The sequence below is a fragment of the Cervus elaphus genome, chromosome X (assembly GCF_910594005.1).
Source record: "Cervus elaphus chromosome X, mCerEla1.1, whole genome shotgun sequence".
NCBI classification, from domain to species: domain Eukaryota; kingdom Metazoa; phylum Chordata; class Mammalia; order Artiodactyla; family Cervidae; genus Cervus; species Cervus elaphus.
This window is the reverse complement of record NC_057848.1, coordinates 78,162,540-78,187,177: the sequence shown is the minus strand read 5'-3', so window position 1 is coordinate 78,187,177 and position 24,638 is coordinate 78,162,540. Positions and strand designations below refer to the sequence as shown.

The following is a 24,638-nucleotide window of genomic DNA, read 5'->3' as shown; positions in this document are numbered from 1 at the left end:
GCCCTAATAAAGCGAAAACACCATGACATATCAAGCTTTATTTCTAAATACATTGACTTAAAAGTGGTTGTAATGTTAATAAGAGCAGCAATGAAGAACTTTCTTAGAAAATTAAAATGTGACATTCAAGTGGTTCTCTTCCTATGACCTGGTCACTTAGGAGGGAAAAAGAGAGCTTGAGGAGGAGACGCTTGCAGGGGTTAGAATTTATAAGCAGAGCTGCTAATGAAATCTTTTATCTGCAGGTGCTGTTTTATGGTCTCCCTGTCCTATTCTTCCACCATCTCTTCAAGCTGCTTGCATATTTTGGAAATTAATCCTTTGTCAGTTGTTTCACTTGCTATTATTTTCCTCACATTCTGAGGGTTGTCTTTTCACCTTGTTTATAGTTTCTTTTGCTGTGCAAAAGCTTTTAAGTTGAATCAGGTCCTGCTTGTTTATTTTTGTTTTTATTTCTCTAGGAGGTGGGTCATAGGGAATCTTGCTTTGATTTATGTCATCGAGTGTTCTGCCCATGTTTTCCTCTAAGAGTTTTATAGTTTTTGGTCTTACATTTTGGTCTTTATTCCATATTGAGTTTATCTTTGTGTATGGTGTTAGGAAGTGTTCTCATTTCATTCTTTTATATGTAGCTGTCCAGTTTTCCCAGCATCATTTATTGAAGAGGCTGTCTTTGCCCCGTTGTATATTCTTGCCTCCTTTGATAAAAATAAGCTACCCACAGTGCATGGGTTCATTTCTGGGCTTTCTATCTCGTTACATTGGACTATATTTCTGTTTTTTTGCCAGTACCATACTCTCCTGATGATTGTAGCTTTCTAGTATAATCTGAAGTCAGGAAGGTTGATTCCTCAAGCTCCATTCTTCTTTCTCAAGACTGCTTTGGCTATCTGCGGTATTTTGTGTTTCTATATGAATTGTGAAATTTTTTGTTTTACTTCTGTGAAAAATACCATTGGTAATTTGATAAGGATTGCATTAAATCTGTAGATTGCATTTGGTAGTATAGTCATTTTCACAATATCGATTCTGCATTTGGTAGTATAGTCATTTTCACAATATTGATTTTTCCTACCCAGGAACATGGACTCTCTCCATCTGGTTTTTTCATCTTTGATTTCTTTCACTAGTGTCTTATTATAATTTTCTGTGTATACTTCTTTTGTCTCCTTAGGTAAGTTTATTCCTCGATACTTAATTCCTTTTGTTGCAGTGGTAAATGGGATTGATTTCTTAATTGCTCTTTCTGATTTTTCATTGTTAGTATATAGAAATCCAAGTGACTTCTGTGTATTGATTTTGTATCCTGCAACTTTGCTAAATTCACTGATTAGAGCTACTAATTTTCTGGTACTATCTTTAGGGTTTTCTATTTACACTGTCATGTCATCTTCAAGCAGTGAAAGCTTCACTTCTTTTCTGATCTCATTTAAGTTCAGTTCAGTCGCTCAGTCGTATCCGACTCTTTGTGACCTCATAGACTGTAGCACACCAGGCCTCCTTGTCCATCATCAACACTCAGAGTTACTCAAACTCATCTCCATTGAATTGGGGATGCCATAAAACAATCTCATCCTCTGTTGTCCCCTTCTTCTGCCTTCAATCTTTCCTAGCATCAGGGTCTTTTCAAATGAGCCCGTTCTTCACATCAGTGGCCAAAGTGTTGAAGTTTCAGCTTCAACATCATTCCTTCCAATGAATATTCAGGGCTGATTCTCTTTGGGATAGACTGGTTGGATCTCCTTACAACCTAAGGGACTCTCAAGAGACTTCACCAACCCTACAGATCAAAAACATCAATGCTTTGGCGCTCAGCTTTCTTTGTAGCCCAACTCTGACATCCATACATGACTACTGGAAAAACCATAGCCTTGACTAGATGGACCTTAGTTGGCAAAGTAATGTCTCTGCTTTTTAATATGCTGTCGAGGTTGGTCATAACTTTTCTTCCAAGGAGTAAGCGTCTTTTAATTTCATGGCTGCAGTCACAATCTACAGTGATTTTGGAGCCCACAAAAACATAGCCTTCCACTCTTTCCACTGTTTCTCCATCTATTTGCCATGAAGTGACAGGACCAGATGCCATAATCTTTGTTTTCTGAATGTTGAGCCTTAAGCGAACTTTCCCCACTCTCCTCTTTCACTTTCATCAAGATTCTCTTTAGTTCTTGTTTGCGTTCTGCCATAAGGGTGGTATCATCTGCATAACTGAAGTTACTGATATTTCTCCCTGTAATCTTGATTCCAGCTTGTGCTTCATCCAGACCAGTGTTTCTCATGATGCACTCTGCATATAATTTAAATAAGCAGGGTGACAACATACAGCCTTGACATGCTCCTTTCCCTATGTGGAACCAGGCTGTTGTTCCATGTCCAGTTCTAACTGTTGCTTCCTGACCTGCATACAGACTTCTCAAGAGGCATCTCAGGTGGTCTAGTATTCCCATCTCTTTAACAAATTTCCACAGTTTGTGGTTATCCACACAGTCAAAGGCTTTGGCATAGTCAATAAAGAAGAAATAGATGTTTCTCTGGCACTCTCTTGCTTTTTTGATGATCCAGGGGGTGTTGGCAATTTGATCTCTGGTTCCTCTGCCTTTTCTAAATACAGTTTAAACATCTGCAATTTCACGGTTCACATATTGTTGAAGTCTGGCTTGGAGAATTTTGAGCATTACTTTACTAGCGTGTGAGATGAGTGCAATTCTGTGGTAGTTTGAGCATTCTTTGACGTTGCCTCTCTTTTGGATTGGAATGAAAAGTGACCTTTTCCAGTCCCATGACCGCTGCTGAGTTTTGCAAATTTGCTGGCATATTGAGTGCAGCACTTTCACAGCATCATCTTTTAGGATTTGAAATAGCTCAACTGGAATTCCATCACCTCCACTAGTTATGTTTGTAGTGATGCTTCCTAAGGCCTACTTGACTTCACATTCCAGGATGTCTGTTTCTAGGTGAGTGATAACACCATCGTGATTATCTGGGTCATGAAGATCTTTTTTATACAGTTCTTCTGTGTATTCTTGCCACCTCTTCCTAACATATTCTGCTTCTTTTAGGTCCATACCATTTCTGTCCTTTATTGAGCCATTCTTTGCATGAAACAGTCCTTTGGTATCTCTAATTTTCTTGAAGAGATATCTAGGTTTTCCTCTATTTCTTTGAACTGATCACTGAGGAAGGCTTTCTTATGTCTCCTTGCTATTCTTTGGAACTCTTCTCCTTTGCTTTTCACTTCTCTTCTTTTCAGAGTGATTTGCAAGGCCTCCTCAAACAGCCACTTTGCTTTTTAACATTTCTGTTTCTTGGGGATGTTCTTGATCCCTGTCTCCTGTACAGCATCACAAACCTCCGTCCATAGTTCATCAGACACTTTGTCTATCAGATCTAATCCCTTGAACTATTTCTCATGTCCACAGTATAATTGCTAGGGATTTGATTTAGGTCATTCCTGAATGGTGTAGTGGTTTTCCCTACTTTCTTCAATTTAAGTCTGAATTTGGCAATAAAGAATTCATGATCTGAGCCAAAGTCAGCTCCCTGTCTTGTTTTGTGCTGACTGTATAGAGCTTCTCCATCTTTGGCTGCAAAGAATATAATCAATCTGACTTCAGTGTTGACCATCTTGGTGATGTCCATGTGTAGAGTCTTTTCTTGTGTTGTTGGACAAAGGTGTTTGCTATGACCAGTGTGTTCTCTTGACAAAACTCTATTAGCTTTTGTCCTGCTTCATTCTGTACATCAAGGTCCAATTTGCCTATTACTACATGTATTTCTTGACTTCCTGCTTTTGCATTCCAGTCCCCTATAATAAAAAGGACATATTTTGGGGGTGTTAGTTCTAGAAGGTCTTGTAGGTCTTCATAGAACCGTTCAACTTCAGCTTCTTCAGCCTTACTGGCCGGGGCATAGACTTAGATTACTGTGACATTGAATGGTTTGCCTTGGAAAAGAACAGAGATAATTCTGTTGTTTTTTTAGATTGCATCCAATTACTGCATTTTGGACTCTTTTGTTGAGTATGATAGCTACTCCATTTCTTCCAAGGGATTCTTGCCCACAATAGTAGATATAATGGTCATCTGAGTTAAATTCACCCATTCCAGTCCATTTTAGTTCACTGAGTCCTAAACTATAGATGTTAATATGTACTTTTACTATTTACTTTTTACCAGCCAATGAGAAAAAGGTAAATAAGTTGGCAGGGATGCGTGGAATGAGATGCCCATGAACCTTTAAACCTGTGGTTCTAGCCTTCAGCTGTGAGCTGAAGATCACAGGGCAATGAAGGTGATTAAACACTGTGGTGGTAGACCCTGGCTCACTCACATAAATCCCTTAAGCCAGCAATACTTCTTAGGATCAGTGTGCTAATAGCAAAAGATTCATAAAAGATGCGATGGAGAAATAGCTTCTGGGACAAAATCTTTCCTCTTGGGGCAAAGACAAATGATCCTGTCAGGAAACCAGCTGCAGAGGTTACATGCTCGGTCAAGTGAGGCCTGGCTAACACATTCATCCATGGGCTTGTCCCAGGACTCCTCATTCAAGAACCATGGGCCTGGCTGTAAACAGTTTTCAGGGGGGTGAGGGAGCCTAGAAGGTTGAACATTACTCAATGTGGAACATCCTTAGCATTGTTCTGAGTAGTCACTGAGAGGACCTCAAACTCTGACATGCTCAACACCAGCCTGAGAGCAACGGGAAAGGGTTTGGGGTCAGTGGGCTTAGCAGAAGCTTTACTGCGTACCCAGGGCAGCTTGCATTGTTCCTCAGAAGTCTGTTTCTCTCATAGTCGCTTGGACTCCTATATAGAAGCAACTTCCCCAGCTGCACCCCCATGGACCATGAAAACTTCACAGTAGATATTAGACCAGCCCCATAAGGAAACATGCAGCTCAGGCACAAGACAAGTTATTATTAAAACCACTACACCCTGATGCAGACACACCTACCCATCACGGAGATGTGATAAAAGAGTGCGGGCTCAGCAAAGCCAAAAAGGACACGGGGGGAGGAGAGGAGGGAGAAGGTGAGATGTATGGAGAGAGTAGCATAGAAATTTACAAGACCATATGTAAAATAGATAGCCAATGGGAATTTTCTGTATGACTCAGGGAACCCAAACAGGGGCTCTGAGACAGACTGAAGGGTGGGATGAGGAGGGAGATGGGAGGGAGGTCAGGAGGGAAGGGACATGGGTGTACCTATGGCTGATTCTTGTTGATGTACGACAGAAAACTGCAAAATTCTGTAAAGCAATTATCCTTCCATTTCAAAAGTTTTCCCAAAAAAAGCCAATAACTACTGAAAAGATTGGGCTTTGGTGTTTATAGAAGAAAAAATGCAGCATAGTGGATTTGACACAAAGGCATTTCCACAAGGCAGGACTTTAGAATACTCTTTCCTGCAAAGAGAGGCTCCAGGATTCACAGCCACTGAACCACTTACCACCTTACCACAGAAAGAATTAGATGCAATATTGTTGTTAAGTCACTAAGTCATGTCTGATTTTTGTGACCCCATGGACTGTAGCCCACCAGGCTCCTGTGTCCATGGAATTCTCCAAGCAAGAATACTGGAGTGGGTTGCTATTTCCTTTTTCAGAGGATCTTTCTGACCTAAGGACTTAACAGAGTCTCCTACATTGACAGTCAGATTCTTTACTGTCGAACCACCAGGAAAGCCCCAATGCAGTATATCCTCTTGTTAAATTAGAAACCACAGCAGCATCTTTAAATATGGATGTTTCATATGCACACACAGAAGGCAGGTGGACCTAGTTCTGGGTCCCCCAGAATCACACCCGAAAATAAGAATTCTAGAGCAAGTAGTTTCCTTTGGAGATGTGCTTTGCAGAGGAAGCATGGAGAGCTTCCATAGAGATAGGAAGGGAGCCAAGAAAAGGTGCATTTCAAGAAAGATTAAGGGAGCTTAATCCTGCAGGAAAACTCTGTAAGCCTATGGAGAGTTATCTGAGTTATCGTGTTTGAGGATGAAGGACCTGGGGTGTTTATACTCCAGTTCCTATGGGTCATAAAGCATCAATTCCCTGACATTTTCAGTCTGCCCTGAACACTGACAAAGTAGGTTTCAGGCACGAGGAAAAAAACTTCTGAGCCACTGACGAGATGCTGGCAGTGTAGTGTCTGGCTGCAGCCACAAGGCAGAGGGGACGCGAGCAGGATCTGCCGCACAAGTCTTCCTCAGGAAGTCTCCAAAATATTAGGCCAGGAGACAGAGTTTTTAGGCAAACGTGTTGTTTCTCCCAATAGATATTTTTCTCCCATTTCCTTCAAGCAGATCCAATTTTCCTGGAGTTCCATCATTAGAAACAGGCAAAGGTACAAAAGAAGAAGCAGGTATTAGTTTGCTAGGGCTGCCCAGAACAAAGTGTCACAGACTGGGTAGCATGCACAACAGAAATTCTGTTGTTAAAAATAATTTTTAAAATTTATTTTGACTGTCCTGGGTCTTTGTTGCTGCATAGTCTTTTCTTTAGTTGTGGCAAGTGGCAGTTACTCTCTAGTTATAGTGCACAAGCTTCTCATGTGGTGGCTTCTCTTGTTGCAGAGCACGGGTTCTAGGGCACATAGCCTACAACTGTTTCAGCCCACGGGTTCTAGAGCACAGACTCAACAGTTGTGGTGCATGGGGTAGTTGCTTCTCAGTATGTGGGATCTTCTCAGATCAGGGATTGAACCTGTGTCTTCTGCATTAGCAGGCAGGTTCTGTACTAATGAGCTACCAGGAAAGCCCCCAGAAATTCATTTTCTGACAGTCTGAAGGCTGGAAGTCCAAGATTAAGGTGTCAGCAGGTCAGGTTTCTCCTGAAGCCTCTCTCCTTGGCTTGTAGATGGTGGTCTCCATCCTGAATCTTCAGATGGTAACTTCCCTGTACATGCCTAACTCTGTGTCCCTTTATTTCTCCAAACTTCCTCTTCTTATAATAACCACAGTCAGAAGAATTAGGGCCCACTCATATGACCTCATTCAATGTTAATTACCTTTTTAAAGTCCCTATCTTCAAACAGATGCACATCCTGAAGTGCTGGGGTTAGGGCCTCAACATGCTAAGTTGGAGGGGGGCACACAATTCAGCCTATGACAGAGAGTAATGAGCATATTCATCACTTAGATTTGTAAAATTTCTGTTAAGAATGAAAGCAGGGTTTTTACCAGGCTCAAGCAAACAATTACAGGCAAAAAATGAATAGGTGGAACTTTAACTGCTGTCTTTATTTGGAAGAGACCTTTCATGAGTTCCTTGGTATCTCAGTTCAAGATGTGAGGATCACCTGCAATAAAATCAGCCTTGCCTTTCAGTAAATATTAGCTCTATTGTATTAAAACATGAAATGCAGAAATGGTAAGGACCTAACAGAAGCAGAAGAGATTAAGAAGAGATGGCAGAATACACAGAAGACCTATACAAAAAAGGTCTTCATGACCCAGATAATCACGACGGTGTGATCACTCACCTAGAGCCAGACATCCTGGAATTCAAAGTCAAGTGGGCCTTAGGAATCATCACTACAAACAAAGCTAGTGGAGGTGATAGAGTTCCAGCTGAGTTATTTAAATCTTAAAAGATGATGCTGTTAAAGTGCTGCAAAGCCAGCAAATTTGGAAAACTCAGCAGTGGCTACAGGACTGGAAAAGGTCAGTTTTCATTCCAATCCCAAAGAAGGGCAATGCCAAAGAGTGTTCAAACTACTGCACAATTGTGCTCATTTCATGTGCTAGCAAGGTAATGCTCAAAATGTTCAAAATCCTTCAAGCTAGGCTTCAACAGCATGTGAACCAAGAACTTCCAGATGTAAAAGCTGGACTCAGAAAAAGCAGAAGAACCAGAGTTCAAATGGCCAACATCTGTTGGCTCATAGAAAAAGCAAGACAATTCCAGAAAAAACATTTACTTTTGCCATGTTATAAACCCTTTGATTATGTGGATCACAACAAACTGTGGAACATTCTTAAAGAGATGGCAATACCAGACCACCTTCCTTGCCTCCCAAGAAACCTGTATGCAGGTCAAGAAGCAACAGTTAGACCTCAACATGGAACAATGGACTGGTTCAAATTTGGGAAAGGAGTATATCAAAGCTGTATATTGTTACCCGGCTTATTTAACTTACATGCAGAGTACATCACGTGAAATGCTGGGCTGGGTGATGCATGAGATGTAATCAAGATTGCTTGGAGAAATATCAGTAACCTCAGATATGCAGATGATACCACCCTTATGGCAGAATTCAGGGCAAGGACAAGTGAGGGAGGGAGCAAAGTGAAAGGGAGAGGGCTGGTGGTCCAGGAACCCACCAGGCCATGGACTTCATGTGATTAATGGGTCCTCTTGATCAGCAACCCCCTATCAGTGGACCACGTGGAGATGGATGGAAGGAGTCAGCCCTCTCTGACCCTCCGCATTCTGTGTCAGCAGGCTTGGAGGATGCTTAGGCATGTGGGGCTGAGGTCCAGACCAGGACTGTGAACTTGGAGACCATTGTGTCTTGCTCTTGGCCTTTGTGGTTCTGTGTTTCTGCAACCGCACATGAGGCCCTGGGAGTCCTGGGGGATGAAGTTCGGCTGTCTGTCCTTTGGAAAGCCTTATGTGGGTATTGTCTTAAATGGTGTCAAGACCCTGGAAACGTGGTGGTGGCCCATGCTATGTGGCCACTGCCACTGTGCCCTGGCCATCCACATCGCACACTGGGACTCTGAAGACTCGGCCTGGTGGGAGATGCTGGAGCAGAGGCTGGGGATGAGCCCCGCCCAGACCCAGGCCTTGCTGCAGGACAGGGACAAGTTCGGCTGTGGAGTGATCATGGGCAAGTGACACCTTGCCCCGCGCTGCCTATACGGCCATGATGCTGCCCTAGACCCCAGCTGGGTTGTGCTTGTTTGTTTTCTATTGAACCAGTTGGTGGGGTAGGTGGGGCTGAGGTTTCTTCAGAGGAGTGGTGAGGGTCCTTTGGCTGGGAGATGGTGGCCCGAAGTGCCTACCACCTCTCTGGGCCTCAGTCCCTGTTCGTGCTCTGAGGCACGGGCACAACCAGCTCTGCACGTGGCACTTGTCTCTGTGTGTGTCCCCACACGTGTCAGTGTGCCTGGCAGAGACCATGAGAGGCAGGAAAGCACCTAGCCTGGGTTCCATACCCCCACTGCCTGCAGCAAGTCCCCTGACTCCCAGGGGTGAGGCCGCACAGCAACACCTGTCTGCTGGTAAATCCCTTAGGGACCTGATGTCTGTGGGCCCCCGCTGGGGCCCTCCTGCTCTGTCCTCGCGGCCTGCAGTAGGCAGACTGAGAGCTGCCTATGGCCTGGTGGGTTCGTGGAGCACCAGTCCTCTCCCTTTCATTTCTCACCCTCCCTCACTTGGCCTCACCCCGAGTTCTCTTTGCTGAGGTGAGCCCCTCCAAAATGCTCAGCCAGAGGACCCAGTTCACCTCGGGTTCCCTCCATGATATGGTGTTAGTCTCAAGCAGGTGCAACTTTGAATGACCTTGTTCTCATTCTGTGTCCTGTCTTTGCACACAGGTCTTGTGGTCATTGGGGGCACTTTGCTGTGTCCCAAAAACCTAGATCCTGACCAGGTGGAGGAGCTGGAGAATCAAGGCCTGCTACCCGACCTGCAAGAGAAGTAACATGACTGCTCGCCAACCCCCACTGGCTGTTGCAGCCTATCCCAGGGGGCGGGGAGGGGGGAAAGACACCTTCCAGGTGGACATCTCTGAGCACCTGATCCTCTTTGGGCAGGAGGCCTGTCCAGACTGGACTCTCGAGAGGAAAGCGACCAAGAGACCGGCACGTGCTGATACCATGCAGTTACTGCCGCGCTCTGGACTTGCCCATCTGATTCTGTCTGAATCAGCCCCACGTTGTGGTGCCCACTTGGCGCGGGGCCAGGGGCAGGGACTCCCCTCACAGGATGCTGCTCTGGACTCAGCAAAAGACTCCGGGACTTTGACCTTTATGAAATGATGGCGTTGCCACTCGTTTTGGCCCTGCTGGGTCTGTGTGGTTGAGAGAAATGTGTTGTTAGGAAACCGGTTAATGTTTTTCCCTCTCTGTTCTGGTCCAATCTCCCTGATGTTGGAACAGTGTCCCAGGGGTGACAGAGTAAGGCTGGGGGCAGGGCTGTGCACTGGCAGGCACAGAGGCCCGCAGGCCCAGAAACAGGCCGCGGTTTATCCTTGCACATGACCCTTGTCCTATTGTAAAGTGTCCCTTGGCTGTCAAACTGTGTGTGTTGGACGCAGTGCCTGGCCGCCTCACATCCAAAGACAGGCTCCTAAGTACAGCTGTGAGGGCAGAGCGACAAGGGCTGGTGTTCACTTGTTGAAACCTTGTACTTGTCTTTGGGTTTGGGGTAATGTGTTTGCAAGGCGCTTGATGGTTGGAGTGACCCTGCTTTCCAGTCAGCCTCTTGGTAGGGGGGGGCCTGGATCAGGAGCTGGGATGCTCAGCTGCTGATCAGAAACTTGTGGCACCATCGGGATACCCAGGAAGAGCCCCTTCTGCTGCAGGGTGCATGACTCATGGAAGGTGACACCCCCAAGGTCAGGAGCCCAGCTGGGCCATCTGCTGAGTGACAGGAAAGGCCCAGGGACCAGTCCACCCTGGGTTCACCTCAGCGCTCAGCTCATGGGTCAGATCCTTGGATGAGCCTGTGAAATGCTGCTGTTTCAGATGAAAAGAGACCATGGGGACTGAACTGAAACCTGTCTGGTGCATGGGCTTCCAGCCTCATCTGGCTCACCCTGTGCCATGTGTGAATACAAAGGGCAGATAGAAAGAACACAGGTTTGCAGTTCTCACTTGATTGTTTATTTACTCCAGTGGAGTTTTGCTTTATTAGAGCCAGAAATCTATTCTTGATTACAAGAGAGTGCTTTTGAGTGTTCCTAGGGATCTGGCAGCTCAGGGATTGGGCTTTTTCTTGGCCTGCTCACAGAGGGTGCACTTATAATCTGAGGAATCTCCCTGCTCCTCCTCTGACTCAGGGGCCTCATCTGGGGCCATGACTAAAAGGCCCGCCATCAGGATGGAATAACAAGTGTTGTACAAAGTCATCACTGATTCGTAATCTGGGTACACTGGGGGGCTCTCAGGCCGTTCCCCTGGGCTGTCCCTTCCAGCAGTAGCTGGGGGCACAGATGTGGCACTGTTGGATGGGCCTTCTCCACTGGGGCCACCCTGCTCACTGGGGAGATGGTTTCCCCCAGCCTGGCTGGCTACACTACCCATAGACCAAAGGTCAGAAAACACAAATGAGCACTGGCTGGGGGTTCTGCAAGCAGTGGGCATTCCCTTCTGGACTTTGTTGCCAGCCTCTTGGGTGAACTCGTTGTGGTGGAGTCGGGGAGAGTGTCTGGTCGCCATCACTCGCTTCTTTCTCTTTGGGGTCGCTGTTGTTCCAGTGGCAGGCTGAGAAGTTGTTCTGGGGTTGCCTTTCCTCTGTATGTTCTGCAGGAGGAGAGGCTTGTCTCTCTGAAAATTGGAGTTGCGATAGATCTGAAAGGAAATGAATCACTTTAGCCATGAGAGGGGAGAAGAGCCCTTCCTTGCCACACTCTCCCCACAACCATCGGGTCGTGCCTATGTATGGAGACAAGGTCTCTTCATTCCTGGCAGGTTATGAGGCCCTGGAATGTCACTCCCTAGAGCTCCCCCGGGGCCATCCTTGCTTGAGGTGTTCCCGACCCTCCCTGACATCAAGTGGCCCCTCAGGATCTGGCATCACCACTGAAGATCCTAAGGGGGGGTGGTGGCGGGATACGACAGACCCTGTGTTCTCCTCTTTCCTTAACCACTCTCTCATGAGAACAACATTCTCCTGGGAAGTGAAACCCATCAGCACTCAGCTCATCTAGTCTAGTCTCCCCGGAAGGGCATTCTACATTACCATCATCTTCTTTCTTCCTGCAGAGCGACCTGAAGGGTGGATTTTTCTGAACCCGTACAGGTTCAGTTCACGAATGAAGCTCTTTATGCTGTCTGTCTCGCAGATCTGATCCATGCCTCTGCGCTGGAGGACCTCCATCTGGAAGAGATCTGCCTCGATGACCACCGTGTCTCCCTTATCATTCCAGTGCACAGAGGTGAAGGTCGCATCCTCCACGATCCTCCAGAGCTTCCTGGGGAAGGACAGCCCAAAGCTGGCGTTGTTCTCATCCTCGTTGCCCATTTCTGGGTTCGGGCCCTGTGGGGGCAGATTGTCATGGAGGCCTGGATCTGGGCTCTCAGGTTGGTCACCCTGCTTTTCCAAAGCCTCCCCTGAATCCACATTTGGATCTGGGGAGGAATCACGGGGGTCCCCTGCTGAGGGCTCCCCATCAGTTGATGGGGCCAGCAGCGCTGCCTGTGCCTCATGGGAACTCTGACTAGCCATTGAACCAATCGAGCTCAGGAGCATTATCTACCCAAGCAGTGAATGCTCAGGGCAAACAGGCCTCAGACCAGGGTCGGGGTGCCCCATAAATACTGTCTGGAGATTCTAGAATCTGAGTCATGGGACAGGCAGCCAATTAGGGGGTCAGCTTCCTTATTGTTTCATGATGTCACAGAGGTGATGTGGAGAGGCAGCCCTGGCTCAGTGTGGGGGAGGGGGGCATGGGGATGGAGGTGGGCTCCCCAGCTTGTCTCTTGTCTGAAAGTACAGAAAAGTTTGTTTCAGGTTGCCTGCAAAGGCTCCCATCTGCTGCCAGGTGCCTTGTTTCAGGGGTCCAGGCCCTGGATGGGTTGACAAATGCGCCCCTGGCTCCACTGCCCTAACAATGTGCAAACCTGTGGCTGGCCTTTGCTGAAGGGCCAGGCCATGGCAAGTCCTGGGTCTACGAACACCAAGGAAGAACCCAGGGGTCAGATGGGACCTTGGTGACTGTCCCTTCCAGAAGATGGGATCCATAGTGGGCTGATTGGCCTTGCCCGAGTTGGTGGCCCCTCCATCCTTCCCCCTCTTCTGGCTTTATTGTCTTCCAGCTGGCTGCTGCTGGTTGGCCAGTCCCACTCAGTTGGCCCCAAAGTCAGAGTCCTGTTGTCCTGCCCCCACCGACCCCCAGGTCGAGCTCTCCCCAGAGTAGGGCTGTGCTCAAGCACAGTGGGAGCGACCTCATATTCCACTTGACTGTTCCCAAGCACCTGAGACACAAAATCCGCAGGATGCTGTGTGGGACTGCAAAGCCAGGCGTCCACTGAGCTTGCAGTCTCCCGAGGTCTGCCCACCCCCAGATGGCATCCCACTGCAGATCACATGCTGTTGTCTTCAGTTTCCAATTTTTCCATAAACACCACTCTGGTGGCCCTAGAGTGTTCACTTTGGGAACACCTGCGTGTGCTTTTCCCCTCCCCAGAGCCCAGATTCAGACTCCTTGGTGGCTGCTTTGAAAGCCCTGTTTCCTTTTGTCAGTGGGGTGCTTGGGCTTCTGCTACCTGCAGTCCTGGCTGCCCACGTCCAACTTGAGTCTATTTGGATAACTAACCTTTGAAGTACTTGATTGGGGGCTCAAGGTACAGCCTGTTCTGTTGAAAACAAGCACTTCACTGGTCCTCTTCAAGGCCAGCTCTGATCTTCCCCGCCCCCGCCCCTCTCCTAACCTCCACTGTGGACCTGTTCTCGGTTACCCAGATGGCAGGTCCATGAAATGATTTTGTTGGCTTATGGGTTAGGCGCTTTTCAAGGGCCCTCCTTTACACACACTCACTCCCAGGGACATGTCTGACTTGTTGAGCTAGATGTGACCAAAGGAAACCCCCGTCTAACTGTATTTGAAAAAGGACGAGAGCCTGGGTGCAGGACTGGATGAAACCCAAGTGAGAATCAGCAGTCTTCACTGCACATAAACAGTAGAGCAGTGGGTTTGGAGATGCGTGTTCTCTGGGACTTCTGGGCCACTGTTCTTGAAAATCACCATGTGGGAAACAGACTGGCACCTTGGAAAGGCCCGTATTCAAGGACCCTAGGACACTGTCTCCCAGTTCTGCCAGTAGCAGGGTCATTTTCCCTCTGTGAGGGCCAGTCCCTGGTGTCTTAAAGGGGAGAGCTAAGAGGGTGTGGAAGAAGCTCTCCCAGGGTCCTTTCTGCCTAAGGACTGGCGGCCTGGATGAGCTCCAGGCTTCAACTTGGGCTTCCCCTGGCCTTTCTTCAGTTCCTCTGACTGGGACATGACTCTGGAGGCTGTGAATGTCAGTGAGGGTCCCTGGTGACTCCTCCAAAGGGAACAGAAGGTCATGGCATCTGCGGGCAGCCTGGCTAGGTGGCCTTTCTTGCCCCTTCCATGCTCGGGGTCCCTCCTCGCCCCCTGGGTCTTGACGGAGCTGGCTTTTTTGGTCCCACTCCTCCAGGCACCACCCGGGCCCTGGCAGTGGGTTTGTGTGGCACCAAGGGGGTCTTTGTCAGCCATGGCTCAGACACTTGTGTAGTGCACACACAAGCCCTCATGATGCCCAGTTCAGTTCAGTTCAGTCGCTCAGTCGTGTCCGACTCTTTGCGACCCCATGAATCGCAGCACGCCAGGCCTCCCTGTCCATCACAAACTCCCGGAGTTTACTCAAACTCGTGCCCATCAAGTCGGTGATGCCATCCAGCCATCTCATCCTTTGCCGTCCCCTTCTCCTCCTGTCCCCAATCCCTCCCAGCATCAGGGTCTTTTCCAACGAGTCAACTCTTCGCATGAGGTGGCCAAAGTACTGGAGTTTCAGCTTCAGCATCAGTCCTTCCAATGAACACTCAGGACTTATCTCCTTCAGGATGGACTGGTTGGATCTCCTTGCAGTCCGAGGGACTCTTAAGTGTCTTCTCCAACACCATGATGCCCAAGACCTGCCTTTCTCAGCCTCACTCTCCTGCCCATGTGCTGGGTGTCCCTGCCCTGGTTTCCCCAGACCAGAGGCCCTCCAGCTGCTCCCCTCCCTCGCTGCTGTTGGGGAGACCTGGAACCTCAGTGGTCTGCCTCTGTTCCCTTCTCTCCCATATCAGAGGAGGGTCCTGTACGGGCCTTATCCCCGTGGCCACTGGGACCATACAGTCAGGTCCTCCATCCCCCCACTCGGTGAGGAGCTGGTCAGCCTTGCAGGTTCAGTTGGGCAGGAAGCCCCGTGGCAGCAGCAGGGACAGGGCATCACCCTCATGTGGGAGACACTGGGACTGGATAGAGATGCTGGCCCCTGGCAGAGTCAGTTCTCAGCAAATCACAGAGCAACCCCACAGTGCTTCTGATTCTCCTTGTCCCCTTTCTTACACAGGCCTCCTTTCTGTCACCTCAGAGACATCATGGAGCACTGAGAAGAGGAAGATGTGAGAAGGCAGAAAGTCGAGCCATGGCCTGGGGTGGGCAGGAAGGGTGGGGTCTCCAGAGGAATTGAGACCAGGGCTCTGAGCCAACCCTGGCCCTCACTAGCATGTGGTGTTGGGAAGAAGCCCAAGCCCCGTGGCCTCAGTTCTTCATCTGGGAGGCGAGCGGGTGTGAGGAGCCCTGTGTGTTGGGCTGCAGGATGCGCGTGAGGGATGAGACAGAGCTCGCAGGGCTGGGGAGCTATTGGTCCTGTGATGACAGGACAGGAATTTCTCACACTGTTGTCCCCAGACACTCCTCCGCTCTCCACTGGATGGGGTTGGCTGTTTTGTTGTCCAGGGTGGGTCAGAGAATATTCACCTCAATAGGATGTGGAATTCCTAATTAACCAAACAAGATGTTTCATAAATAAAACTAAGAAACTTTTCTAGTTAGGCCACAGTGGACCATAGTGTCACTTGCTCAATTACGTCTGACTCTGCAACTCCATTGACAGTAGCTTGCCAGGCTCCTCTGTCCATGGAATTCTCCAGGCAAGAATACTCGAGTGTGTTGCCATACTCTTCTCCAGGGGGATCTTCCTGACCCAGGGGTTGAACCCAGGTCTCCCACAATGCAAGCAAATTCTTCATTGTATGGGCTACCTGGACAGGCCCATTTCCAGTTAGAGGACCTGTGAAGTTTGGGTGTGGAGCAGTGTTCCTGCAGGAGTCAAGCTGGTCCAGAAAATAGCAGAAAGAACCACTCTTTGCCTGTCTCCCAGCTGGCTTTCCATTCAAACTCCTTTTTTTCCCATTATTGCATTGCCAATAAATGTTGAGACTTTGATTACAATGTCCTTTACAATGAAGATAATTAAAAGCTAGTTAACACCTTGAGTTTTGGGTCCCTGGGACCAGGAAAGAGAGGATGGATTTCTGGGCATCACTTCAAGGGAGTGTGACAGCAGTTCTGCAGGATTTCTAGCAGATATGGGGTAGAAAACACCTACTCTGTCCCTGTAGTCAGCAGCAATGTGACAAGAGCCAGGACTCCTTCCATCCTGCAGCAGAGAGAGACCTCTCTGGGGTTTATCCAAGATCCAAAAGGACACCTTATAGCAATGTCCCATTTCCCCTCACTCCCATGATGTACCTCATGTGACTGTGGCTCCTAGACCATCGCTCTAGGTGTGGGGGTGTCCTGCTTCTCCCAGTGTCCCCACTGCTAACACAGGGCATTTCATGGAGCAGAGGCTCCATAAAAGTCTTTGGAATAAATGAGCCAGTGAGGAGGGGGCTGCTTGACTCAGATTAACTGCTACTTCCATTGATAACCCAGGAAAATCCAAATAAACCAAGATCCCTTAGCTGTACAAAATGACACATAAAAAGTATAACAAGCAATAATTCACTACTATTACTTTTTATTTTCTAATTCTTCCATGAATTATATCACTGCTAAATAAGTTCGCATTTCCAAAATTGCTCTAATTATAATTCCATATTATCTTGTGCAGGACCATGAAATAAAATGAAAGTGTTCCCAGTCTGTTTTACCAAACAGGAAAACTTTTTTTTTTTAATTTGATTATTTATTTTACTTTACAAGATTGTATTGGTTTTGCCATACATTGACTTGAATCTGCCATGGGTGTACATGTGTCCCCCATCCTCAACCCCCTCCCACCTCCCTCCCCATCCCATCCCTCTGGGTCAACCCAGTGCACCAGCCTTGAGTACCCTGTCTCATGCATCAAGCCTGGACTGGTGATTCGTTTCACACATGATAATTTACACGTTTCAATGCCATTCTCCCATATCATCCTGCCCTCGCCCTCTCCCACAGAGTCCAAAAGACTGTTCTATACATCTGTGTCTCTTTTTCTGTCTCACATACAGGGTTATCATTACTGAAAGTTTGTTGCTGAACCCTGGGAAAGACACCTGGATTCTTGGCCTCTGGAGAAGAATTCAATCCAGGGCCAGAGATGATGCTTGATTGCTCAGAGCTTTTGTGCAATAAAGTTTATTAAAGCATAAAAGGGATAGAGAAAGCTTCTGACATAGACATCAGAAGGGGGCAGAAAGAGTACCCCCTTGCTAGTGTTAGCAATGGAATTATATACTCTTTAATTAGTTATTACAGTGAATCAAAAGAATGTCTGGAGGTTGTAAAAACCTCACTAGACCCAACTCCCATAATTCACACCTTAAGATAACAGGATTAGCCAGAAGGCTTTTTCCAGAGACTGTCCTCAAGCAGGATACATTATTGTTATATAATCCCAAGGAATGTAGAGGGATAAAAAAGTTTGTCATTTCTTCCTCCTTGAGAATTCCAGACCTCTCTCTCCTTTGGGACCCATAGACTTCTTATCAACCTGCCCAGGAAAGGACTTTCTCATTACCATCTTTCTAAATTCCATATATATGTGTTAGTATACTGGATTGGTGTTTTTCTTTCTGCCTTACTTCACTCTGTATAATAGGCTCCAGTTTCATCCACCTCAGTGGAACTGATTCAAATGTATCCTTTTTAATGGCTGAGTAATATTCCATTGTGTATATGTACCACAGCTTTCTTATCCATTTATCTGCTGTTGGACTTCTAGGTTGCTTCCATGTCCTGGCTATCATAAACAGTGCCGTGATGAACACTGGGGTACACGTGTCTCTTTCAATTCTGGTTTCCCCAGTGTGTATGCCCAGCAGTGGGATTGCTGGATCATATGGCAAACAAGAAAACTCTTGTTCTTGAACTGGATAAGTACAAACACAGTGTGATCAGCACCAATGACATAGTTAGATACTGGAATGCATTGTCTTCCATAAAAAGGAATAACATGTGAGAAATTCCTAAAGAAAACAGAGATGAGTCTCCATGTCATTGTAGAGAACAGGAACACGAAGATGCCACACACCGGGTTTCCCCAATGGGCCCAGACTCTCACTGCTGAGAAGGCTGACTGCTCCCTCTTCAGTCACAGAGGGAAGGATCAGCCTCCCTTCCTGCCCTCAGGACAAGCTGCTGGACGTGGGCCTGGAAGGAGCCTGGTTGCTGCTCTGGCTCAGAGTCCCCCTTCCTCTTCCCTCGCAGCCTCTGCAGAGGGGCTGAAAGTATCTGGGACCCTTCAACTGACTCTGTCCGGATAATCCAGGACTTTCAACTTGCTGGTCTCCACATAGGCCCAGGGACCCCACAGGAACTTGTAGCGAGGAGGGTCGCAATCAGGCACCTGCCGGTACACTCCAGGGAACCCTCACACCTACACATGGGTCAGCAGCTCCCTGGGCTCACCATAGATAAAGTGCTCCCTACCAGGACACACCCCCATCTTGCTGAGTGCTCCACAGACCTGCTCCTCAGGGGCACACTTGTCCTCCACAGCGATCAGGCAGAGGATCACCACCAGGATGCCAGCCATGGGCAACCTCTGCCCTTCCCTCAGCATGTCATTGAGGGTGAGGCCCAGGGTGGGGACCAGGATATAGGTGTGCTCACTGGGGCCCACCTCCTTCACCTCCAAACCAAAGACCAGTTGCAGGTACTCTGAGGCTTGATCAAGGACCGCCAGGAAGTGGTCCTGGTAATCTTGGAGGACACTATTCAGCACTTCTGCCTCTGTGATTGGCTCCTTGGCAAGATACCTGCTGAGCAGGAATTGCCCCAGCTCATTCTTCTTCACCCATAGTGCATCTTGGAGGGAAGATCTGGTGTCTTCCTGGTCACGCAAGGTGCTTGGCACTTCATCTTGCCTGATGAATTCATAGTCTTCATATTGGCTCCCCGGAGTGGCAGCCATGGCAGTGGGAGAGGGGCAGACACCCAGAGGGCTCTGGGGGAGACTGGCTGTTGCAGCAGCAGCCACCTCCTCCAGGGTGCCCCAGACCAGGAGAGAGGAGGAAAAGGAAGCTGCATTTCCTTCCTCCACCTGCTCAACCTCCTCCTTCTCCAACTCCTCCTCCTCCACCTCACCCCAAAAGAAGTGTGCCTCCATCAGACCCTCATTCTTTCTTGGATCATGAAAGACTCTCTCAGGCTGGCGGAGCTCATGCACCCCATGCAGGATGACTGGGGTTGAACTGCAGACAGGAATGAGGAAGGGGGACAGATGGGGACCCCTGGCCTGTGGGAGAGGGGGATTGTGAGTGGCCTCGGCTGAGAAACCCACCCTGGGCAGTCTGACTCGGGCCACTTATAGGTCTCCTTTCGAGGGGCGCTCTCGGGCCTCATAGAGGAGCTCATCCTCAGCGGCCTGACCCCTGGCTACCCGAAGGAGGACATGAGGTGTCTCCCCAGGGTGCAGCCAACACAGCTTGAGATTGCGGGGCTGACATGGTGGGGGATTAGGGTCTTGTGGTGTCCCCTCTGTTCTGGGATCGGGAGTCCCTGGTACACACTCAGGGGAACCAACTCACCTTGACTCCAGGCACAGCCTGAACCTCCTCTGTTCTCTGACCCGTGGACTTGGACCTCAGCCCTCCGCCTTCGCCTCTTGGTTCCTGGAGCCCCCGTGAAAGAAATGGAGGGGCACCTCGGGGGTAGACTGTGGCGCAGACTTGGGCCTTCTGTGCTGGTAGGAGGGGTGAACTCTGTGAGGCCCCCACAGTTTTTGGTGGGTGGTCCCCTCGGGGCTCCCTTGTAGTGCCCCCTTTCCCCTGGCATGGCCTGGACCCTCCCCTTTGGAGACCTGCAGGGTAACTGAGAACAAGACCTGAGCATGTACCGAAAGCACTGAGGGGCCCTACATGTGGTCACACCTGCCCAAGGCCTCCCGCAGGCCCTAGGCTGGGGAAATGCTTGATCATCATCTCCTCCTCACGTCCCGCCTGGCCTCCTAACACTGCCCACAGAGTTGGGGGTCTGCTCAGTCCTGCCTCGGGGTCTTGGGTGTCCATCCTCTGCAGATCTGAAACCTCCACCCTCCGCCCTAACACCGCACCTCTCGAGGCTCCTAAGCCAGAACGGATAAACAGCTCACCCCACTCTGGGGCCTCCAAGACCCACCACAAGGGCCAGGATCCCTACCTGCCTTGGGGTCTAACAGCCTCAGTCCTTCCTCACATGGAGCCTGGACTCCAGGCAGGACCAGGGATTCTCCCGTTCACCATTTTGAGGCACTACCACTCTCATGAGATCCCCAGTCTCCCTGAGACCTGGATGTCAGGAAATGCTGCACGAGATTGTCCCACCCAAAGACTACCAGGGTCCTCTGTGTTCTGGAGTCTCGCTCCCCACAGTTCCCCCTCAGGGTCCTCACCTTGACTCCTGCTAGGACCTGGGCTCTGTTCTCTCCACATCTGAGGCCCAGCTCCTCCCACCAGGGCCCCAGTCTCTCTGAGACCCGGATGTCAGGAAGTCAGGACAGGCCTCGTGTGCTCTTCTCACTCCTGGGTCTCCCAGGGCAGATGACAGGGTGGGAATATCTGGGGTCCCCTCAGTCCTCCCCCAGGACCTTAGCTTGTCTCCAGGCAGGACCTGGGACTCTCTCCTAACCCCAGTTGTGGCCTCGTGCCTCTATCCAGGTCCGCAGTCTCTCTGAGACCCAGATGTCAGAAAGTGACGACTGGCCTAGAGTGCTAATTCCACACCGGAGACCTCCCAGGGCCGAATGTAGGGGTGGGGATCTGTGAGGTCCCCTCACTGGGATACAGGGTCCCCTGAGGGCTCTGACAGTGTACTCCCTTTGACTTCTTAGAAGACCTGCACCCTTCCCTCTGCAGGTCCTTAGGATAAGGATCCCACCCCTTATCCTAAGATCCCAGTCTCTCTGACCCTGATGTGGAAGTCAGGACACCCTGTGAAGTGCTCATCCCACCACCATGGATGCCCAGGGCTGGCAGCAGAGTTGTAGAACTGTGGGGTCACCTGTGTTCTCCCTCTGGGTCTTCATCCTGAGCCGTGGCAGGTCCTGGGATGCCAAAGTCCTCGGCAGAGACAAGACCCTCACACCAAGGGACTCACTGCCCTGAGGCCCCTGGAGGAGGCTGTGGACATTCTATCAGGGCTCCAAGCCCAGGGCTTCTAAGTGGCTGAGGATGCCATGGGCTGAGATGATGTCCTGGGAGCCACTCGGCCTTCCCTGTGCTCTTCGCCTTGACTCTCAGCTAGTCTGGGCACTGCCCTCTGTCCACCTGATTTTGCTTCCCTTAGAGACCCAGGCCCTCTCGAGCCAGGACACCCAAGAGGGAAACCAGGGTTCGGGGGCTGACTCCCACAACCCTGCTGGTATTGCCCAGGGCTAAAAGCAGTGACCAGGTGTATGTTCTAGGGTCCCAGAGTCCCCCTCAGGGGACCTTGACTCCTAGCATGCCTGGACTCCTTCACACATCTGACATGAACTCGAGCTCTATGACCCAGGCCCTCACTTCTCCCATCCCAGCATGATCAGTGATGTCACAACTGGATGTCACACCCCATGGTCACCCAGGGCTGTCAGGTGAGCCACACATGCATTCCCTGGGAACCCTCAGTCTATTTTGTTCCTCACCTGGGGTCTATGCAGGATGTGGGCCCCTTCCTCTGTCCACAGGAAACTTGTCAACAGACCAAGCCTCTGATTCCCTGTGTCCACTGAGGAAGCCGGGTGAGGGGGTTAATTTGACAGGCCGGCCCAGGGTCCCCAGGAGTCCCAGTAGGTGTGAAGTTGTTTTCTATGGACCCTCTGTTCGGGGGTGACTGGATCCCCTTGATCTCACTGGACGGGACCTCCTTGACCCTTTAGAGAAGACTGTAGTCCCCACACAGCCTGATGGCACATATGCTTGATGGGGGCTGCGGCATCCATGAGAATGGGAGAGCACGGAAAACCACACACCTTCTCATGGGGGTCCTGCACCAGGCAGCAGGTTTCAGAAACCTTTTGTAGAAAAGATGTTTCAGCTGAAGAGGGTTAACAGCAGCAGGTATCTGTCCATCACCACCTCCTGGAGTTTATTCAAACTCATGTCCATTGAGTCGGTGATGCCATCCAGCCATCTCATTCTCTGTCGTCCCCTTCTCCTCCTGCCCCCAATCCCTCCCAGCATCAGGGTCTTTTCCAATGAGTCAACTTTTGCATGAGGTGGCCAAAGTATTGGAGTTTCAGCTTCAGCATCAGTCCTTCCAATGAACACCCAGGGCTGATCTCATTTAGGATGGACTGGTTGGATCTCCTTGCAGTCCAAGAGACTCTCAAGAGTCTTCTCCAACACCACAGTTCAAAAGCATCAATTCTTCAGAGCTCAGCTTTCTCTATAGTCCAACTCTCACATTCACACATGACTACTGGAAAACCATAGCCTTGACTAGACGGACCTTTGCTGGCAAAGTCATGTCTCTGCTTTTTAATATGCTGTCCAGGTTGGTCATAACTTTTCTTTCAAGGAGTAAGCGTCTTTTCATTTCATGGCTGCAGTCACCATCTGCAGTGATTTTGAAACCCCTCCCCAATAAAATCTGCCACTGTTTCCCCTGTTTCCCCATCTATTTGCCATGAAGTGATGGAAAGGATGCCATGATCTTAATTTTCTGAATGTTGAGTTTTAAGTCAACTTTTTCACTCTACTCTTTCACTTTCATCAAGAGGCTCTTTAGTTCCTCTTCACTTTCTGCCATAAGGGTGTCATGTGCATATCTGAGGTTATTGATATTTCTCCTGGCAATCTTGATTCCAGCTTGTGCTTCATCCAGCCCAGCATTTCTCATGAGGTACTCCGCATACAAGTTAAATAAGCAGGGTGACAATATATAGCCTTGACGTACTCCTTTTCCTATTTGGAACCAGTCTGTTGTTCCATGTCCACCTCTAAGTGTTGTTTCCTGACCTGCCTACAGATTTGTCAAGAGGTGGGTCAGGTGGTCTGGTATTCCCAAGTTCATGGTTACATTTTTAGTTTTCTGGAAATTCTTATCATGAATGTTGAATTTTTAAAAATGCTTTCATTCATCTGCAGAGTTTGTCATATACTTTTGGTTTTCTCTTTTGGACTGGATCTGGTGGATTACACTGCTTGATTTTTAAATGTTGAATCACCCTTATATTCCTGGGATAAACATCAGTTTATGATATATTATCATTTTTATATATTGCCAGATCCCATTCAGCAATATTTGTTACAGTTTCTATGTTTACACTCAGTTTCCTTTTGGTAACTTTGTCATAATAACACTGGTCTCATAAAGGGCCTTCCATTACTTACATATAAGTGGTCACATGCCTTACAAGGCTTTAGCCCAGTTATTACCACAAAACTGATGGTAAGTAAAAGTTGTTAAATAAGTCACTCAGTGGAGAGTCTTTGTGACAAAGGGGTGTCTTTTTCTAGACCCTCTATTTCCTGTCCTTTTTCCTTACCTGAAAAAAAAAAAAAGAGGAGCAAATTCAGTTATCTAGAAAATCCCTTTCCAGATATAAAAGTTTATGATGCCAAATTTACAGAATTTCAGAAGTGTCAGCCAAGTGTGACAGGTATCATGCCCAATAAAATATTTTTGTCCTGATAAAATTAATCTGGCTTCTTTATGTAGTATTTTGAGACTGTGATTTAATTTACCTTCACATTCTCTGTCACTTAGCAGAGCTCTTTCTGTAGGACTAATATCATAGAAGAGTAGATTTCAACCCTGGTGTGTATCAGCCTCTTGTTAAAAAAAAAAAAAAAAGTGATATCCGTGTTTTATCTCTCTAACTCAATCTTGATTCAGTAGATCTCTGATTATATCTGCTTAATTTTTGAGGTATCATAGTTGCAAACCATGGTTCACTTTCTGCCCTCAGTTCACGTTGCTGCCACCAAGTACAGAGGCCTGCCTTTGGGCAAGTTACACAATATTGATAGTTCCTCGTCTGTAAAATCAGAATAGCTCCAAACTACTGGTGTGAGCATTAAATGAGTCACATGTAAAATGCTCAGAATGTGGTAAGTACATGTAAGTGTTAACTATTACTGCTGTTTGTTTATTTGTTTGTTTTTATTGGCTCCATTAGGTTAGGTTAGCCCAAGCCATGTATTTCCCATTTTTAAGTAGTTGTGTGCTGTGCTCAGTCGCTCAGTGGTGTCTCATTCTTTGTGACCCCATGGACTGGAGCTCACCAGACTCCTCTGTCCATGGGATTCTCCAAGCAAGAATAATGGAGTGGGCTGCCGTTCCCTTCTCCAGGGGATCTTTCTGACCCAGGGATTGAACCAACATCTCCTGTGGCTCCTGCACTGGTAGGTGAATTCTTTACCACCGAACCACCTGGGAAGCCCATCTTACTAGAGTAGGAGGTCCCCTTTAACATAGAAATAGATCAAAGACACATAAGTTCTGTGCCTGTTGAGCAAATATATGACCAAAGTGTTACCATGAATTCAAGTAAATTGTATTTTACTTATT

At 48.4% G+C, this 24,638-nt stretch overlaps 2 protein-coding genes across 2 annotated transcripts; one reads left to right on the top strand and one right to left on the bottom strand.

Moving 5' to 3' along the window:
• The first annotated feature begins 8,578 nt into the window (after positions 1-8,578).
• LOC122690888 (EOLA-like protein) lies at positions 8,579-15,321 on the top strand. The gene is made up of 4 exons (XM_043897879.1): positions 8,579-8,831; positions 9,541-9,643; positions 12,096-12,249; positions 15,247-15,321. Exons 1-3 carry the CDS (start codon positions 8,579-8,581, stop codon positions 12,106-12,108), a joined length of 369 nt encoding a protein of 122 aa, XP_043753814.1. The 3' UTR covers positions 12,109-12,249; positions 15,247-15,321.
• Positions 10,924-12,394, bottom strand: LOC122690886 (heat shock transcription factor, X-linked member 3-like). Its single transcript, XM_043897878.1, has 2 exons — positions 11,909-12,394; positions 10,924-11,517 (listed from the first exon to the last, which is right to left on the bottom strand). The coding sequence occupies exons 1-2, from the start codon at positions 12,392-12,394 to the stop codon at positions 10,924-10,926; spliced, it is 1,080 nt and encodes a 359-aa protein (XP_043753813.1).
• Positions 15,322-24,638: the final 9,317 nt, after the last annotated feature.

What these genes read in the sequence shown, in the direction of transcription:
- LOC122690888 (XM_043897879.1), top strand. Translation starts at nt 8,579, where the DNA reads ATGAAGTTCGGCTGTCTGTCCTTTGGAAAGCCTTATGTGGGTATTGTC. An exon ending in CGGCTGTGGAGTGATCATGG is followed by an intron (nt 8,832 to 9,540) that starts GCAAGTGACACC and finishes CTTTGCACACAG; the next exon opens with GTCTTGTGGTCATTGGGGGC.
- LOC122690886 (XM_043897878.1), bottom strand. Translation starts at nt 12,394, where the DNA reads ATGGCTAGTCAGAGTTCCCATGAGGCACAGGCAGCGCTGCTGGCCCCA. An exon ending in CAGGAAGAAAGAAGATGATG is followed by an intron (nt 11,518 to 11,908) that starts GTAATGTAGAAT and finishes ATTTCCTTTCAG; the next exon opens with ATCTATCGCAACTCCAATTT.